The sequence below is a fragment of the Aulonocara sp. 'chitande type north' Nkhata Bay genome, linkage group LG12 (assembly GCF_057382095.1).
Source record: "Aulonocara sp. 'chitande type north' Nkhata Bay isolate Kocher_YH1m ecotype deep benthic linkage group LG12, A_spYH_male_GT1.1, whole genome shotgun sequence".
Taxonomy (NCBI): domain Eukaryota; kingdom Metazoa; phylum Chordata; class Actinopteri; order Cichliformes; family Cichlidae; genus Aulonocara; species Aulonocara sp. 'chitande type north' Nkhata Bay.
This window is the reverse complement of record NC_141355.1, coordinates 5,307,265-5,326,271: the sequence shown is the minus strand read 5'-3', so window position 1 is coordinate 5,326,271 and position 19,007 is coordinate 5,307,265. Positions and strand designations below refer to the sequence as shown.

The 19,007-nt window shown below is 44.1% G+C and overlaps 1 protein-coding gene and 1 long non-coding RNA gene across 2 annotated transcripts; one reads left to right on the top strand and one right to left on the bottom strand.

Annotated features, from left to right (window-relative positions):
- Positions 1-747: 747 nt before the first annotated feature.
- LOC147316760 (fatty acid synthase-like) lies at positions 748-2,543 on the top strand. Its single transcript, XM_086313323.1, has 4 exons — positions 748-1,096; positions 1,227-1,325; positions 1,766-2,017; positions 2,145-2,543. The coding sequence occupies exons 1-4, from the start codon at positions 1,007-1,009 to the stop codon at positions 2,280-2,282; spliced, it is 579 nt and encodes a 192-aa protein (XP_086169449.1). The 5' UTR covers positions 748-1,006; the 3' UTR covers positions 2,283-2,543.
- Positions 2,544-13,177: 10,634 nt separating this feature from the next.
- On the bottom strand, positions 13,178-15,143 carry LOC147316759 (uncharacterized). Its single transcript, XR_015131727.1, has 2 exons — positions 14,867-15,143; positions 13,178-13,503 (listed from the first exon to the last, which is right to left on the bottom strand). It is a non-coding gene; the product is annotated as an uncharacterized LOC147316759 (long non-coding RNA).
- Between the last annotated feature and the right edge of the window lie 3,864 nt (positions 15,144-19,007).

Genomic DNA, 19,007 nt, shown 5'->3' with positions numbered 1-19,007 from the left:
ATGAGAAGGATCTGGGTGTTGCAGGGCCGTCCTGGCTGACACGGCGCTGCGTGAAGCTCTGGGATGCTGCCTCTGGACTGGCACACTGGGGTGGTGGTTCCCCTGTTTAAAGACCTAGACCTGAGCGTGTGCTCCAACTGTCACACTCCTCAGCCTCCTCTATGCCAGGGTGTGTCTGTCAGTCAGGCCTCTGATTCAGGAGGAAGCAGTTCGTGTCCTGGTCATGATCACTGGAGCAGCTTGTTATCCTCTCGACTGCAGGGTCTGTGGGAGTTTGCACAACCAGTCTACATGTGGTTTGTGAGGCTTCTACTTTTGTAGGATCTTCATCTTACAGTACAAAGAGCCTTTGCTGCAGCTGTTGTTGTGTTTTGGCGCCTCATGGATAACTTTTCATGTCATTTGAGTTTCAGGCTTGTTGGTGTTGCTGAGCTGTGTGCATCGTCTGCGTGGGTTTGTCAGCATAATGGGGCTCATATTAAAATGACTTTACAGTCACAGAGAAAAACTTTAAAACACAAAATCAACACTTTGAACCATCGTGGAAACTACGTGTCCTTACTTGTCATCAAATGATGAGTGTGCGTCCTCACCAGGTGTCACAATCATGTGTATCAAAACGTGTGTAACTGTTAAACAGCAAAATGTGTTAAAGCTGAAAGTCTGACTGTTCAAAGGTGAAACTACAAACACTTGTACATATACAGCTCCCTCCATAATGGCCTGAGGAAAACCAAAGACCTGATGTGATTTCATGTTTTCTTTGTTTCACAGTTTAAAAGTTTGTGGTTCTGTTCTCAGACCTTTGTCACTCACATGTTGTGCATCAGCTGTTTATGTCACTGTGCAGCCAAACTAACTCCCCTCATGTGTTTCCTTTGCAGCTGCTCCTCTGGATAGCATTGAGTCCCTGGCTGCCTACTACGTGAGCTGCGTCAGGCAGGTGCAGCCGGACGGCCCGTACAGAGTCGCTGGATATTCTTCTGGTGCCTGTGTAGCATTTGAAATGTGCTCTCAGCTGCAGACCCAGAATCAGCCTGTGGAGTTCCTGTTTCTCTTTGATGGCTCACATTCATATGTGGCAGCGTACACACAGGTCAGAGAAACACTCGCGCATCTTTATTTCATGTATATGCTGTATAGCGTGTGTGATGTTGGTTTTGAAGGATGAGCTCTGGTCACATGATCTGCATGTGAACAGGTTTAACTGTGTTTTTGATTTGCAGAGCTACAGAGCCAAGCTAACACCCGGCAACGAGTCTGAGGCTGAGACTGAAGCCTTGTGTGCCTTCATCCAGCAGTTCACTGGCATTGAATACAACAAGGTATACTGTCTCTGACCCACAGGTTCACACACAAGTATTCCTTTATGTGGCATCAGCGTTAAAGGCCACACAACCTGAGCTTTTGCCTCACGGCGCCTGTAAGGTAAAGATGGTGACTGTAACACAGTCTGGAGCTGCTGTTCCAGCACAGTCTGTGTGTGGTGCAGGTTTGACTCAACAATGATGTGATGTTTGGAGCTGTTATGGAGACTAAAGTAAAACATGCGGTTAAATCAAACCTTCGTACAGTTTCTCACTGAAAGCTGACATTTGTAACTCCTGAATATCAAAACATCTTCATTTTGCATTTTCATATACATAAGATCTGTGATGTTCATTAATTATGTGTCACTTACTTTTCTGAAAACAACAATATCTCCGCGAGCACGCGGTAACGTTTGCTATGAACTTACAGTCGTCTCCATGGTTACATCCTACAGCTTTTGGAGACTCTGCTCCCGCTGTCAGACCTGAATGCACGCGTCAGTGTGGCCGTGGACCTAATCACCTCCGCTCACAAGGACATCGACCGAGACTCACTGCACTTTGCAGCCTCCGCCTTCTACTACAAGCTAAAGGCTGCTGATGCATATGTACCTACTGCAAAATACCACGGCAGCGTGAAGCTGCTGCGCGCCGAAACCAGCAGCGAATATGAGCAAAACCTGGGAGCTGACTATAAGCTCAGCGAGGTACCGATGCACATTTACATCAGTCTGTAGTACTTATCTTCACTGTGCGTGTGTGCGCTTGTGTGTGTTTCTATAAACTCTGTCTGAGCCTTCCAATGTTCAAACTGTGTACTGCGTCTTTCTTCAGGTCTGTGATGGCGAGGTGTCGGTCCACGTCATCAAGGGAGATCACCACACTTTCCTAGAAGGCGCGGGGGCGGAGTCTATCAAGAACATCATTCATAACTCGCTGGCTGAGCGAGCTGTCAAACCAAGGGAGGGTTAAACATCCACCGTCTCTTCACCCTAATTCCTCAGCTTTCCCCAAACTAGACTGTAAATGTGTCGTTATAGGAAGTGTTTGCACTGCTTATGTTTACACGCTACTGTTATCCTAATATCCCAAATGTTAATGGTTAGTGAACCAGTCGACATCCCATCATCTCACAGCTCCATCGATTCCAACTGCAAGTTTTGTTTTTTGTTGCCATATGTTGTTGTTTGCAGAAGTTCATCCCACAACAAAATAACGTGGTTAAAAAATGAATGTAACAAAGTAACAAACACTGACACATTGATTGAATCCTGAATTACATAACATCACTCAAATTGGTGTTTCTGCTCATGCAGACATCAGTAGACAGGCAAACGCGCTGCGACCAGCCTGATGAGCGACTGTGGAGGGAGGGCTGACCCTGCAGCCGTGTTTCTGCACACTAACTACTCGTAACACAAGTTGGAGGCATTTCTTTATTTTGTGATATTTGTTTACTTTTCAGTCATGTGACCACACAGTCATCAGTTACAGTGGCAACCAGCAAATGTTTACGTTGTCAATAAGTTAACAACAAATTAAGTGTTTCATAAACTGTGTTTTAACAATGACACTCGTGTTACTGTAATTTACAGACCAGTTATTTCACTAATTCAGAAGAAAAACTGCTTCTCTTCATGATGGACTGTGTCAAACACACGCTGTTGTTCTGACAGACGCCTGTGACAGAGGCGTCGCTAAGGACCAAATGTGTCTCTTCAGAGGTTAATCAGAGATGTGAATGATCACTGTAACAGTGAGATCATATTTACTGATGTAACCTCTGAGAAACTGTTTCCTTTTAAAGGCTTTGGTCCAGAGATCTAAAACCTCAGCAAATAATCCAAACCTGAGTACAACAGCTGGCCTGAGACCTGTGATTGGGTCAGTGAAGGAAGCTGCTGATTGGAGATGAATGTGCTGAGGAGTCACAGTACGATGGACGTGACAATAAAGGCCTCTGTGTTTTATTGTAACATTTCTGTTATGTTTTGTAGGACTAATAAGGGCCTCAACAGTCGCTCAGTGTTTTCCTTCATTGTAACGAGCCTGTCCCGTTGGATCTATGATTCCTGTGCTTTTGTTGTCGTTACTATTTCTGATCATTTATCTTGTAAATATAGTTTTTGGGTTTTGTTTTTTAGAGGATGGGTCAGTTTATCAGGGACTGAAACACAAATCCTGTTGGCCCAGAAAATTCTTAGTCGCTGTTGGCGCCACCCGACCGTTTAGTTCAGACCATTAAAGTAACGACTGGTTCTATATGACACTTTTCTACATGCAACAAAGGTGGTGATGGAAGGAGGAGAACAAACTTTTTTGTCTGTATTTAATAGCACAATGAAGACCAGACAGCAAAGCAGGGAGGGAGAAATAAAGGGCCTCAGGTCAGAGTTGAACCCGGCCGCAGCATTTACCCCATGACCAGGTGACGTGGTCACCCGCCCGACCCTTACGCACAGCAGTATTTCACTTCAGCTACCAGGAGTATGTGGGTCGAGCATGCAGACTGAACTTTAGCTGCATGTTAGAAAGCCGAGTTTATGAATGAAGGCTAGAACAAATGTCCCGGCTGAAGGAGGAGGGGCTGCAGAGGTGTATAAACACAGGTGGGCGGGGCAGGGCTAGTGTGCAGGATGACTCAGTGACCTACACTGACCCGTGTTGGTGAACATTTTGTTAAAGTTAAATGTTTTCAAGCTGACAAGTAAATTATCCAGCGAGCTAAGTTGAGCTGACCGACGTGCAGTAAGGTTTTCATGCTCTTCACTAACAGCTGATCGCTGAGAATATATCAACAGTAATAATGTCCTGTAATTCCCACGGCTCTGTATGTCACACCTGCGTATGCTTCCCCATCACATTCATCACCTGTTCCTCTGGTGTCTCTGATTGGAGCACGCAGGTGTGTGGAGCAGAGTGAAATCACACACCTAATGCTGTTTTATTCAACCTGGATCTTGGAAGTTTTGATTAACATCAGTGTCAAACATGAACTAACTCTTTGTCCCCTTCAACATTACATGTTGTTTTTTGAAGTAACAGGTTCAGTGATCTTAAAAGGCTGCGGTAACGTGTCGCTGATAAAACACTGAGTCATTTTCAAATTATTCACTTTAGTTCAATTCAGCTTTATTGTTTTATGTGAAAGTCTCCATCCTGTGTCCTTCACTTATCTTTATCCCAGGTGTGAATTGTTCACAGGACTTAAAAGAAGGACGTGTCTGTGGAAAAGGCTCCGGCCAACCTAAACTCCTCCCTCATCAGGACACAGAAGAGCCGCTGAGGCAGCGCCTTGGAGTACGCTGCTGGTCGCGGCACACAGGTGCGCAACAAGATCTCCCGGCCTGCTGGAGGAGGGAAGTCTGGTACTCTGCTGCTTCCCCCAGTTTGCTTCTTGTCAGATCCCAAGTCCTCATCGACGGGCGCCAGAAGGGCAGCCTAAAAGGGCAAAGGTCAAATGTTAGCAAACAGCAACCGATTCTGAAGAAATGTGCTGTGTGATATTCAGAAGTACTGTAACCCCAGTCTCCCACAGAGACCTGATCCAGACTACAGCTCACAAACACAGCTCCTCTACTAACACCTCACTGCAGCTGCACGCTGCTGATCCTGTCTGTGATTAGAAATGATTTCAATAAAGTAAAACAGAGGCTCGTTTTCTATGAGCGTAAACAGGGATCTCTTTTTCAGTCTCAGTGTAACAAACGTGTTTACTGAATAAGTCTTTCAGTAAAAATGTTTTTGTTAATTCAGTAAAATCTGCAAAGATGACTTGTACTGTTGGCAGCAACAAACAGAGACAACAGAGTGTGGGACAGACAGGAAGTCAGGACACGTCTATGTGCTTCACAGTGGGACTAGAACATGAACATTTCTACACACACCACAGGCAGCAACTGTGCAAACCTCCACGTCACCAAAAACACCCTGCAGGTCCCATCAGAGCAACGGCAGAGAAAACAGATGAGCCCGGAGAGACCGAACAGCGTGGGGACGGCAGAACCCATGCTGTCGATGACCGTGGAAGGCACTGAATTGCCCTTTCTGGTAGACACTGGAGCAACATACTCGACATTAAGAGACACACCAGACAGTGCAACACTCTCCTGTCACACAGTTAATGTGGTCGGTTTTTCCGGGATACCGATGACTCTGCCATTGACAGATCCAGCATTGACAAAGCTGGGAAAACAGACTTTGAAACATCAATATGTGGTGTCCTCACAGGTGCCTGCAAATCTCATGGGCAGGGACCTGCTCGTGAAGCTGGGAGCCACGATCATGTGCTCACCAGATGGACTGATTGTTACTCTGCCTGGAGGAAAAGAATTCCCATGTCTGGGATCACCTTCAAAGACTCAATATCTAGTCCAGAACTCTGAACAACCCACTGCCGAAATCTACTGGGGGAGGCTAGTGGAAGAAGGCATTCTGAGACATTATCAGCTGTGGAAACCCTGGATAATGAGCCTGGCCGTCTATTCCCCGCCACGGGATCCTTTCCACGTCACACTCTTTTATGATAGGGAAGATAACGATATCTATCGGGAACAGTTCCAGTCTGATCTCGAGGGACAGACGTGGAATGTGCGAACACATAACATTTATGTTGGACCAGAAGGTGTGGCCGCGGCTGTGAAATTTACTGATGAACAACTGCCTTGGTACAATGTGGGAGAGGATTCAGCCCCTCACATTACCTTGGCGGTCCACGAGGGTCATGGGCCAAGAGATCTGGGACCGATGGTCAAGCGGGCGCTGGACAACGCATGCTGGCAAAGCACCCAAATTCCAAATGTCTGGTATGCACCAAAATGTAAAATATATCGCATAACTTGTTTGTCCAACGATGCAGTGATCTTAGAACATAAAGAAATCTCCAGAATACATGGCAGGGAAAGAATGGATCATCCTGATGCAGTAGCTGAGCTCTTGAAATTGCCTGATACTTTGTGGTCCGCAGGGCCCACAGATGTAGGTTTGGCTAACTGTTCGCCTGTCCTGTTCCAGCTGAAGTCTGACACACCAATTAACAGACCACAATATAAGCACAAAACTGAAGCAGAGGAAGGTATAGCTGAAACCATTGAAGGGCTGTGGAAGGCAGGAGTGCTTGAGCCCTCATGGTCATTTTGGAACACACCTATTTTGCCAGTGGAAAAACATGGGACAGGGAAGTACCGTATGGCACATGATTTGAGAGCAATAAATGCCATACTGAGGACTGATACTGTGCCTGTACCAAATCCCTACACAGCTCTGACCGAAATTACTGGGGACCAAAAATGGTTCACATGTATTGACCTAGCGAATGCATTCTTTTGTCTCCCACTGCACGAGTCACTCAGAGACATTTTCTCTTTCACATACAGAGGCCGGAAATTTAGGTACACACGCCTACCACAAGGCTTTGCACTCTCACTAGGAATTTTCAATCAAGTATTGAAAGAGGCACTCTCCCCATGTCAACTGCCAGAGGGCTGTACATTAATACAGTATGTTGATGATCTTCTTATTGCAGCCCCGTCAGCAGCGGCCTGTACGGCAGCATCGCTCGTGGTGTTGAACAGATTGGCGGAGTGTGGCTTCAAAGTGAGTAAAGAAAAACTACAGTTGGTCCGACCAGAGGTAACATTTCTGGGCCGGGTGATCGCACACAGATCAGTGGGGTTAATGAACACACACAGAGACCAAATTCTGACACATCCAAAACCAAGAACTGTGAAGGAGTTGCTTTCCTTTCTTGGCTTGACAGGTTACAGTAGGCAGTTCATTCCGAACTATGCTGGTAAAACTGCCCCTTTAAGGGACCTGATCAAGAAAGTCGGCGTTCGAAATCTTAAGGCTGAATTGCCTTGGACGCCGGACACAGAGACAGCGTTCATTTCACTAAAACAGGATTTGTCAAGAGCCACAGATCTAGCCACACCTAACTATGATGAGGCATTTTATCTTTATGTTTCAGAAACAAAGGGAGTTGTGAATGGTGTGTTGTTTCAGAAAAAAGGGGGAGGTAGAGATGTACTTATGTATGTCAGCATAAGATTAAATTCAACAGAAGCAAGGCATCCCACATGCACACAACACGCAGCAGGAGTAGCAAAGATAATTCAGAAAACAGCACACATAGTGAGGGAACACCCACTGAGAGTGCTTACCACACACAGTGTAGTGGCCTATGTGAACTCACAGGTATTCACAATGACCCCACTGACGCAACAAAGGTTGAGCAAAATTTTAGATGCGCCAAATCTGACATTCACACATGAAGGAATAAATATGGCAGACCTAATGGGGTCAGGAGAACCACATGATTGTATTAAGAAAGCCCAAGTTGAAGGAAAAATCAGGGAAGACCTGAAGGCAGAGCCCATACATGGAGCTGAGGATTGGTTCACAGATGGATGCTGCCACAGAGATGAAGAAGGATTAAAAGCCGGCTATGCAGTAGTCTGTAGAGTAGGAACTGAGTTTCAGGTGAAAGAAGCAGGAAAAATTGAGGGACAACAGTCGGCCCAGAGAGCTGAAGTGATAGCCCTAACTCGAGCCCTGAGGTTGGCTAAAAACATGAGAGTGAACATCTACACTGACTCAGCATATGCGTTTGGAGCAGCTCATGTGGAACTGGCTCAGTGGAAGAGAGCCGGGTTCAGAACGGCCACTAATGCACCCATCTGTCACCAAAAGGAAATGGAGGAACTGGAAAAGGCCCTGGAGGACCCAGACGAGGTAAGTATTATAAAATGCAAAGGCCACTCACAAGCAGACAGTATGGTGGCAAAAGGAAATCAGAAAGCTGATGAAGCCGCAAAGGAAGCAGCAGGCTACAAAGGACAGAGACAAATGGTACAGGTAACCCCAGAAGAGGAGGCCAGTACTAACAGTATGGAAGAAGTGAGACAGGCTCAGGAGGAGACATCCCCAGAGGAAAAGGGGGTGTGGGAAAACAAAGGAGCCTGGCAAGATGGCGGTTTGTGGAGGGGGCCAGATGGGCGTCCCGCCTTAACGGCCAAAATGGCGGAACAGAAGGTGAATGAGGCTCACGGGCTTGGTCACGTGGGAGTGAAACAGATGGAGAGAAATTTGTGCCGATGGTGGCATCCTGATTTGAGAAGGATGATACTGGAAAAGGCCAGAACGTGCCTAATTTGTGGGGCACACAATCCAAAGCCAGCAGTAAAACCTGAAGCTGGTAAGTTTCTCATGCCAGAAAGGCCAGGCGAAGAGGTCGTGATTGATTATACCGACATGATTGATACAGGACCAGGTGGTGTGAGGTATTTGTTGGTGTGTGTGGATGTTCTGACTGGATGGCCCGAAGCATGGGCAACCAAACGTGAAGACGCGAAAAGCGTGATTAAGTGCTTAATCAATCATTACATTCCAAGGCATGGGTTTCCCAAGAGAATTAGATCAGACAATGGTACTCACTTCAAGAACAAAGATTTGCAAGAGGTAGAGAGGATGTTGGGAGTGCAACATAAGTTCGGGACGGTCTATCATCCTCAATCTCAAGGAAAGGTAGAGAGGATGAACCTAAATTTGAAAAACAAGTTGGCTAAAATCTGTGCGCAGACAGGGCTAAATTGGGTCGCAGCCCTGCCCATTGCTTTGATGACCATAAGATGTTCTGTTAACCAATCCACAGGTTTCACCCCTTACGAGCTGCTGACTGGGAGACAGTTTCCAGCACCCTGGACAGTGGTCCCAGTGGAGCAGCCCAGGACAAGCAACAGGTCTCATGCAGAATATTTTAATGAGTTGAAAGCTCTTGTGTCCAGCTTTACAAAACAGGTCACTTGTGAGAGACCCACGGGGAACGGAGAGGTCCCGGACGCAAAGGCGGTGTGGCTAAAGGTCATTAAGCGAAAGTGGAAGGAGCCCCGCTGGACTGGTCCGTATGAGGTGACCGCCCGGACGGCTACAGCAGTCCAGCTGAAAGGGAAAGGCGACACCTGGTACCACTGGTCGCAGTGTGCACCCGCACACGAGAGCTTGGTGGAGGAAAATTCGTCTTCAAAGAACGCAGGTGTCAAGGAACAGAGGCAGAATAAACCTCTTCACCTGTGCAACGGGCCGACCAGTAGTCCACCTGGAAGGCCGAAGAAAGAAGAGCAGCCTAGGAGGAAATCGCCGCGTCTACAGAAAGGAGTGGTAATAACCTAAGAGGTTAAAAAGGGGTGGTTTAAATAAAAAGAGTGAAAGGGAAAGGGGAAAACAGAAACAAAAGTTTCAAAATTTATGTTAAGTACAAAATATACATCACACAATGCCACCCCGCGAACCGGAGATTCGTGAGGAGAGAGGACTAATTAAAATGTTGCTTGTGATTGTTAGTTTGATGACTGTAATGATATTGATAATGGCCCTATGTTTGCTTGTTTATATTTTGCAGGGAGGCCCCCGTGAACTGTCTGAACACGGGGGCCAGTTGAATCCAGCACCAAAAGAGAAACTGTTTATTGAAACAGGGCTAAAAAGGAGATCAAAACGCGAGGTTTCGGGTAAAAGGGATGAGTGCCTGAGTACATATGGTGGTTTAGAGTTGAACTATGTTAATGGGTCCACAACTTCATTCACGTTTGATTTATGCGATGTTTTTAAGTGTGGAGGAGCAGATAGTAGTTGGAGAGCATATAATGTGTGGGTTTGTTGGGATTATGCAGTAAGTACACATTGTGAAAGAGGGAGTAGGCCCTTTGCAAACTGGTGTCGGAACTGGAATCAGGTAAAGGGTTACACTGGGGAAAATGGGGAAACGTCAGGACAAGGGTTAGAGAACGTGTTAAAACTTCAAAGAGATTATAGTCCATCTAAGAATCCTTTGACTATGTCGCTGGGCAACTGGCGGCGTAAAAACTCTGTATATTTAGTCTTGGGTGTGGAGACTGTGGGAACTGACCCGAAGGGGTTAATTAAAGTCAATTTTCTTGAAAAGGCCAATCCCGTAAATCCCGTAGAGCCAGTTAGAGAAGAAAAGGAAATACACATGATTAACGACCCAATGAACGCTGTTGTACATTTTACAGGAGAAAGGGGAAACGGGTCGTCATATGCGGTACCAGAGGAACAGGAACCAAAGGATAGACGAGTCCTGGTGGTGGACTATACTAGACTGAAGCCTCAAGATTTAATTGAGCGCGCCACTGGGTTCAGTGACAGTAATCTCTGGCTGGACTGGATGGCTCTAAATGCTAGGGAACAAGAGCTATCTAATTGTGTTGCTTGCGCCTCTGCTAGACCACGTCTGTTCACAAAGCCCGCTCCACTCCATCTGGAGGACAAGTGGGGCTATGATTGCATGTTGCGAATGACTAGGGGAGCGGTGAGTACTGGAGACTGCACTGTCTTGTCCAGTTTGTTTCCTCCAGTTGACAAGCGGACAAAGGCAGGACCATTTTTGCCGAAAAAAGATAATTATACGTGCTTTAAGTTCTCCACAGATAAAGTAATATATAACGTGGGAGAAATCGACCCAAGTTGGTGCGCTGTTACCCAGACGGGAAGAACCACAAACAATGTAAGTGATCCCACCACTTTGATTGGGACTTGGGCTAGAAGTGGACTTTACTATTATTGTGGGCATAAGACTCTTTTGGCTCGTGTTCCTCTGGGAAGTGTGGGGACGTGCGCGATGGTGAGGCTAGGAGCACCTCTTATGCTAATTGGAAATCAGGTAAAAAACATTCCACAGCACAACACATGCACATTGGCAGCTAGGCGGAAGAGACATATCCTGTCCAAAAGGGGGATTGAGGGAACACACGCTTATGACCCTAGGCTGAACTCGCCAACCTGGATTGACTCAATAGGGGTCCCCAGAGGAGTTCCAAGTGAATATAAACTCGTAGACCAAATAGCTGCTGGTTTTGAGAATCTTCCAATAATTTCTGCTCTCTTTCCAGTGACCCCGAACAAGAATGTAGATAGAATCAATTATGTTCACTATAATTTGCTGAGGCTCTCTAACCTTACCAGAGACGGGATGGAAGGGTTAGCGGAGCAGATGGGTCCGACCTCATTAGTGGGAGTCCAAAATAGAATGGCCCTTGATATGTTATTGGCGGAAAAAGGGGGGGTTTGTGCGATGTTCGGTGATCAGTGTTGTACTTTTATCCCGAATAACACTGCTCCAGATGGCTCGGTGACGCGAGCCTTGGAGGGGCTAAAGAGTCTCTCTAGAACCATGCATGACCACTCGGGAATTGACAACCCGCTGGAGAGCTGGATGACCTCAGTGTTCGGAAAGTGGAAGGGGTTTGCTCTGTCAATTATGTTTTCTCTATCTGTATTGGTGGGTATTTTGGTGACCTGTGGTTGTTGTCTCATTCCTTGTGCCCGAAGGTTGGTAGAGAAGGTGATTGTAAAGGCAGTGGACCCTGGGGCGGTGGCCCCTATGTCCATGATGCCGATGATGGATCTGGAAGTAGTCGAGTGGACTGAGGAGTGAACAACAACCTATGTATCGACCTCTGGTGTGCCAGAGGTCGATACATAGGTTGAACAAAAAGTATACATAGGTTGAACAAAAAGTATTTTACCAGCATAATATAATCTGCAGTATGATCATTGCTTTAACAATGTAACAGATAGCTTTAAGATGGCCTTAAGATGTTTATGATGATGTTAACTTTGTATTCCAGGTGCAGTTATAACTATTTTATACATATTGCATATCTGTGCTTATTTGAGTTGATGTTCAGGTTCATTAATGGTTTTGAGCTTCATCTAGTGAGAGTGTCTAGATGATCCATGCTGAGGGAAAACTAGAACATAGAAGGAATTGCAGTACATGCTTACACAACAGTTCATTTTAATATCTTTTATATGTTCATATTCTTGTATTAAGCTTTTAGTAGGGGTTCTTGATTAAAACATTTATTTAGTAGAGGACACATACATAGTCTCAGTTGTTACATATCAGAGTGGCTTCTGTCTCTCTGTCTGGTTAGAGGTTAGGAGCTAGTCGCGAGGTGAAACAGGGTGCAATTGTGGTTAGCACACAGACACGCACACACTTAGTTAGAGAATCATTTATAGGTGAAAGTTTAATCATGTTTTGCTGGGGTTGCAAAAAGAGCAGTTTGTCGCAGAACTGCTGCTGAGGTGTCAGGATGACAAGCGAGCATCCGGCAGTGACAGGAAGCACCTGTTATGAACATAGAAGACAATTGTTCTTTTAAACGGTGTCAAAAGTCATTGTGGTTTTGATTTGATCTATGTATAAAATGTATCTGTGACGTTGAAGGGGCGTCATTAAATTTAAGCCCTGACGGTATAAATATCTGTTTAATGCTTTGATTAAGTTGAAGATCAATTGCTGTTTCTAGTGATCTTCCCACGTGTGAATTAAAATCTTCGTTTGACTTCACCCGGCCGGACCAGTGTGGTTATTCTTCGAGCACCTCTTGTACCCTTCCTCAATTTTTGAACCTTAACAGTTTTCAAGCTGACAAGTAAATTATCCAGCGAGCTAAGTTGAGCTGACCGACGTGCAGTAAGGTTTTCATGCTCTTCACTAACAGCTGATCGCTGAGAATATATCAACAGTAATAATGTCCTGTAATTCCCACGGCTCTGTATGTCACACCTGCGTATGCTTCCCCATCACATTCATCACCTGTTCCTCTGGTGTCTCTGATTGGAGCACGCAGGTGTGTGGAGCAGAGTGCAATCACACACCTAATGCTGTTTTATTCAACCTGGATCTTGGAAGTTTTGATTAACATCAGTGTCAAACATGAACTAACTCTTTGTCCCCTTCAACATTACATGTTGTTTTTTGAAGTAACAGGTTCAGTGATCTTAAAAGGCTGCGGTAACGTGTCGCTGATAAAACACTGAGTCATTTTCAAATTATTCACTTTAGTTCAATTCAGCTTTATTGTTTTATGTGAAAGTCTCCATCCTGTGTCCTTCACTTATCTTTATCCCAGGTGTGAATTGTTCACAGGACTTAAAAGAAGGACGTGTCTGTGGAAAAGGCTCCGGCCAACCTAAACTCCTCCCTCATCAGGACACAGAAGAGCCGCTGAGGCAGCGCCTTGGAGTACGCTGCTGGTCGCGGCACACAGGTGCGCAACAAGATCTCCCGGCCTGCTGGAGGAGGGAAGTCTGGTACTCTGCTGCTTCCCCCAGTTTGCTTCTTGTCAGATCCCAAGTCCTCATCGACGGGCGCCAGAAGGGCAGCCTAAAAGGGCAAAGGTCAAATGTTAGCAAACAGCAACCGATTCTGAAGAAATGTGCTGTGTGATATTCAGAAGTACTGTAACCCCAGTCTCCCACAGAGACCTGATCCAGACTACAGCTCACAAACACAGCTCCTCTACTAACACCTCACTGCAGCTGCACGCTGCTGATCCTGTCTGTGATTAGAAATGATTTCAATAAAGTAAAACAGAGGCTCGTTTTCTATGAGCGTAAACAGGGATCTCTTTTTCAGTCTCAGTGTAACAAACGTGTTTACTGAATAAGTCTTTCAGTAAAAATGTTTTTGTTAATTCAGTAAAATCTGCAAAGATGACTTGTACTGTTGGCAGCAACAAACAGAGACAACAGAGTGTGGGACAGACAGGAAGTCAGGACACGTCTATGTGCTTCACAGTGGGACTAGAACATGAACATTTCTACACACACCACAGGCAGCAACTGTGCAAACCTCCACGTCACCAAAAACACCCTGCAGGTCCCATCAGAGCAACGGCAGAGAAAACAGATGAAAGGTCTGTTAGAGAGAAAAACGCTTCGCTGCTTTCTTACCTGTATGACACCAAAAGGGTTTTGTTTTTTTAATAATAAAGGCTTCATGTTTTACAGTTAAAGGTAAAGCTCATGCAAACATGCAGGCTTATTTGTCTGATCAATGCAAAAGTTCAAACATGTCTCTTTCAAGCCTCATTATCAGCTGAGATCATAGTAAAGACACAGACAGGATCCTGATCCATCTGTTCTTTATATAATTACTGTTTTTACTGTAATGTAGAATATCATGGACATAATACACAGACTGCAGCCTAAATACTGCTAAAAACAGCTCTTTTTATTTTTAAGGTTTCACGTATTAACCTTTTATTATAAAAGTCACCTGATCCTTAGCAGGTGTGTATACAGAAATACACCAGGTCATTATTTAAGCAAAGCGAAGCCAAACTGCTCCTGTGTGACAGATGAAGTCCACCTTTAAACAGCATTTAGATGCTGCTAATGAAACTCGATTAGTGGCAGCACTGGTCTGTGGGCTGGGGACACTGGTGCCACCAGTACAGCGCGCACTTTTCACAGCGCCACCATGTGGACCAAACTGTATTCTGGGTCAAACCTGATGTTTTATCATTTACACTGAACAAAAATATAAACGCAACACTTTTGCTTTTGCTCCTGTTTTCCATGAGCTGAACTCAGAGATATGAAACATTTTCTACAAACACAAAAGACCCGACACTCGCAAGCAATGTTCCCTCTAAGCTGCGCGCGTACACAATTGCGCACTGCTGGCACGGTCTCTGCACAGAAAATCTGCGTTGCGCGCACAAAAAAAAAAAAAAAAAATTCACCTGAATTGAAATTAAAATGAAAACTTTAACAATCCTGTTTTGCAGTGTTAGTCAGTGACTGGCTGCTCCCGTATAGGATTAGAACGAGGCCACCTTATCCCGTAGTCCAGCCAATCACGCGATTCACATTCGTATATACGCAGCTAATCAACGTCGCTGTCAGGCTCTGACGCGTCCTTATGCGCCGACACCGGTGTTTTAGCAAAGCGGCTGATGTGGAGTGAAGCCACGTTAATGACAACGTGTACAACCATTGGAGATGTGAGCAGGACCGACGGCACAACTGACGGGAAAAGTGTGGACTTTATACCAGTTTTTAAATTGTGTTGATCGGCCGCGTACAACCAGAGTTATGATAAAAATATCTGCAATGTTTGGTTTTCTTCCTGAATACTGTCGTTGTTTATATTTACTGCGGGAAGAAACGGTGAAAACGCCGTTTTATAAGGAAAACGCTCGAAAGCCTGTGAGCAAAACCAACACCCCACCACCCTTTCCTATTGGTGGAAAAATGTACCATGTGGACCAATCAAAAATTATATGGCAAGGGTTAGAAACGGGAGGAAGTTTTAGGAGTGACGGCGGTGCTTGGAGATTATGGAACGCCAGGACTGCCATAATGAATTAATTAAATACACCATTAAAAAATTAATTAAATGTGGCAATAATTAATTAAAATTGGAATTAATTAATTAAATAAATAGTTATGACACATGTAATTAATTAATTATTGACACATTTCATTAATTATTGACACATTTAACTAATTATTTAATGATATATTTATTTATTTCATTTTGGCAGTCTTGACGCCTGGCTCTCATCATGAAATAATTTTATCTGTCAGCCTCACCCATCAAACTCAGGGGGTGGGGTTAACGCTGATCGAGTCAAAACCATTGCTTTGGCCTGGTGGCCATTGTTTCTAGCACACAACAACCGGCATGTGGAAGCTAACAGAACTGAGCTTTGAAAAACCCTGTTTGTGTGTTACCAAATACCGTTTTAATATTTTTTTAGCCGAGAATGTAGTGGTTTAATCTTCATGTGTCTGGTCGGTTTGTCAAGATACAGCCTCTTTGCAAAAGTGTTTCGATGATTTCGGAGATGTCTGCCCAGTCTCACGGCAAAGCGTGGGATAGACCCGCTCGCCTCGCAAGCAATCCCACCGACAAAGCGCAGGCCCCGGTACACAGCTGTAGTAACCCCCGCTGACTTCTTTTACTGAGGTTATATTTATCGATGTTTTATTTCCTGATGTTCTTATGTGTCCTACGTGTTTCAGTCGCCAATTCTGAATTATAACTAACATTAAAAACATGTTTAAGGAGGAGAGAGAGCAAATAAATCTGTTTAACATCTGATCTTTGGGTTTTTGTTCAGTAATCAGCGTGACCTGTGTATAAACACATAAAAGAGATAACGTTGGTGTTTCCGTCATGTAGTAACTGCTGCCTTTAACTGTACAAAGGTTGTTCGACACTATGAAACACATACAGACTTCATGATGTTCGGCTAATATTTTTATAGTGAATATTAATCATGCTGACCTCGCTCTGTACACCACGCAGCGAGGTCAGCATATCCACGATATCCTCAGCTCCATGAGTTAACACAAAGTTTCCCAGCTGACTATCTAACTGCCAACTATTCCAGAGACGTGAAAATATACAGCATAAAGAAAAGTGTAAGAGACTCAGCAGCAGATTAGAATAACAGTTATACATTTAATAAATCACCAAATGAATCCAAGAAACGAGCAAACCTGTTCCGACAATTTGAATTTGTATTCCCTCAGCTGCAGACTCGCTGCTGTTTAAATGTTTGAAAAGGAAGATTAGATATAAAAAACGTCAAACATAGACTCAGTCTGCCTTCACATTTGATATGAGGCCAGCACGTATAGTGGCCTCAGCAGGCTATTACTGAAATACACGTGCTATATCATAAACTATGATATAAACAGGGAGGTCCTATTGACATGTTTAGTTTTAAAGGACACCTTCCTGCCTTTAGTCTCATTCATGAGCAGTATTAGTTTTCTTCTAACATCCAGAAGTCTGCACAATGTGTTTCATAGTTTGTAACAAGCCTTTGACAGGTAAACATAACATGACCGAAAAAGCAAAAAAAAAAGAAAAAAAAAAGAGAGAGAGTGTTGACATAAGAAGAGAAAATGCTCTCAATTATGGAGACAGACAAATGGTTCATTTATGTTTGATGTGTGTTTATTCCTCCCTAAATATCGTCGGTGAAGTTCGCCATGCATGTCAGATTTTCCTGCGCATTTTTATACCTCTGCCAACAGAGAGAGAAAAAAAATCACATTCTAACAGACAGCTGGTGCTTAGAATACAGTTGAATAACTATTAAAAAACAGATGATATTTAGATGATAGTTCAGTCTAACACATGTGCCAGTGAACCATTAAACGTCTGTGAAACTATGTAGTTATGAGAAACTTTAACCTCAGCCAAACCGATTTGCTCAGTTGTAAATAAAACAGCGAAGTAAACGTGACCCGACAGACAGAACCTGAGTGAATGAAGTCCAGCGTTTAACCACTGAGAGCTAAAACTCAGCTGAGGTTTCAAAGCTGTGTGCCGGTGATTGGACATCAGCCGCTGATAAAGCTGTTCGCCTATAAAGTGCTCTGTAAGGAAACGAGCTCCAGCAGCTCTGCGCTCGGGGAAAACACTATATTTACTTATCTTGTGCAGAAAAATGCGCTGACATTGCGTTATATCGAGCACCGGCTGCCCAGTTAAACTGTGACTATCACCAGGTAACTAGGCGTGTTTCTTGAATTAGCAGCAGGTGTTAAACAGCTGACAGATGAGGAGGAGGATGCATGCAGGTAAACTGAGGGTCTGTTGAGCTGATCGCTGGTTTCGTGAGAAAAATGTCAGCTCGTTCTTTATGTTACAGAAGCACAGAGACACAAGACCAGGCGGAAAGAGACGATCGTTCGGTGAAAATGAGAATCTGCGAATGCAACATGTGGAACACGGAGAGTGGAATATGTAAACAAACCGGTTAACGTAACCCCCTCGGTGCACTCTGCATGCTAACTGTTAGCAGAGCTAGTGAAATCTCTGAAAACATCTGAGCACTTTTGCAAACATGTTCTATGTTGACAACCTGACCAGACATACGGCGCGACATTCGCGGCTAAAACACTGTTAAAAGTGTAGCTGGTGACAGAAAAACGGGGCATTTTAAAACTACACCACCACCATTGCTGCCTGTGATTTGATCTGCATTCTGGGATACCTGGCTGCCCCAAGTCTACACAAGCAATCGATTATCTAGGATCGACCTGTTTTGACTTACTTTGCACGGCAACCAATCAAATGTTAGAGAAGCTGCATGGGCAGCGTTAACCCCGCCCCCTGAGTTTGATGGGTGAGGCTGACAGATAAAATTATTTCATGACGAGAGCCAGGCGCCGGGACTGCCAAAATGAAATAAATAAATATATCATTAAATAATTAATTAAATGTGTCAATAATTAATGAAATGTGTCAATAATTAATTAAAATGTGAAATACATAAATAATTAATTAAATGTGTCAATAATTAATTAATTACATGTGTCATAACTATTTATTTAATTAATTAATTCCAATTTTAATTAATTATTGCCACATTTAATTAATTATTTAATGGTGTATTTAATTAATTCATTATGGCAGTCCTGGCGTTCCATAGGAGATGTGAGAGATTTGCGACGTTTAGCGCAAATCTTATGTAGTGAGTGTGTAGTGTAGTCAGCAGTTTTGTTGTGTGTGTCAGAACAATGAGGCGACTGCTGAATGTTACAGGTGTTACAGCAGTGATACATCTGCTGTTGTCCTGCAGGTATCAGGCTGTTGTTCTCCTTCATCTCATAGTGGACACAAATTATTTTTTGGAGTGGCAAAAATAATTTGTGTGGCATCAGATTTGATGCAGAACAGCTGATTGTTCTGTAAATAGTTTGAAATGTTTAATTAAAAAACGCCTTGGCTACATTTTTAGGTAAACAGCTGCAAAAAACTTTGTTTGCATAACTCGGTTACTTTTTTGAAGAAGTAACTATATAATTAATTGCCCAACATTGGTCATTATATCCTGTATTTTGCAGACAGAGTTACAGACT

What these genes read in the sequence shown, in the direction of transcription:
- LOC147316760 (XM_086313323.1), top strand. Translation starts at nt 1,007, where the DNA reads ATGTGCTCTCAGCTGCAGACCCAGAATCAGCCTGTGGAGTTCCTGTTT. An exon ending in CTGGCATTGAATACAACAAG is followed by an intron (nt 1,326 to 1,765) that starts GTATACTGTCTC and finishes TACATCCTACAG; the next exon opens with CTTTTGGAGACTCTGCTCCC. An exon ending in CTGACTATAAGCTCAGCGAG is followed by an intron (nt 2,018 to 2,144) that starts GTACCGATGCAC and finishes GTCTTTCTTCAG; the next exon opens with GTCTGTGATGGCGAGGTGTC.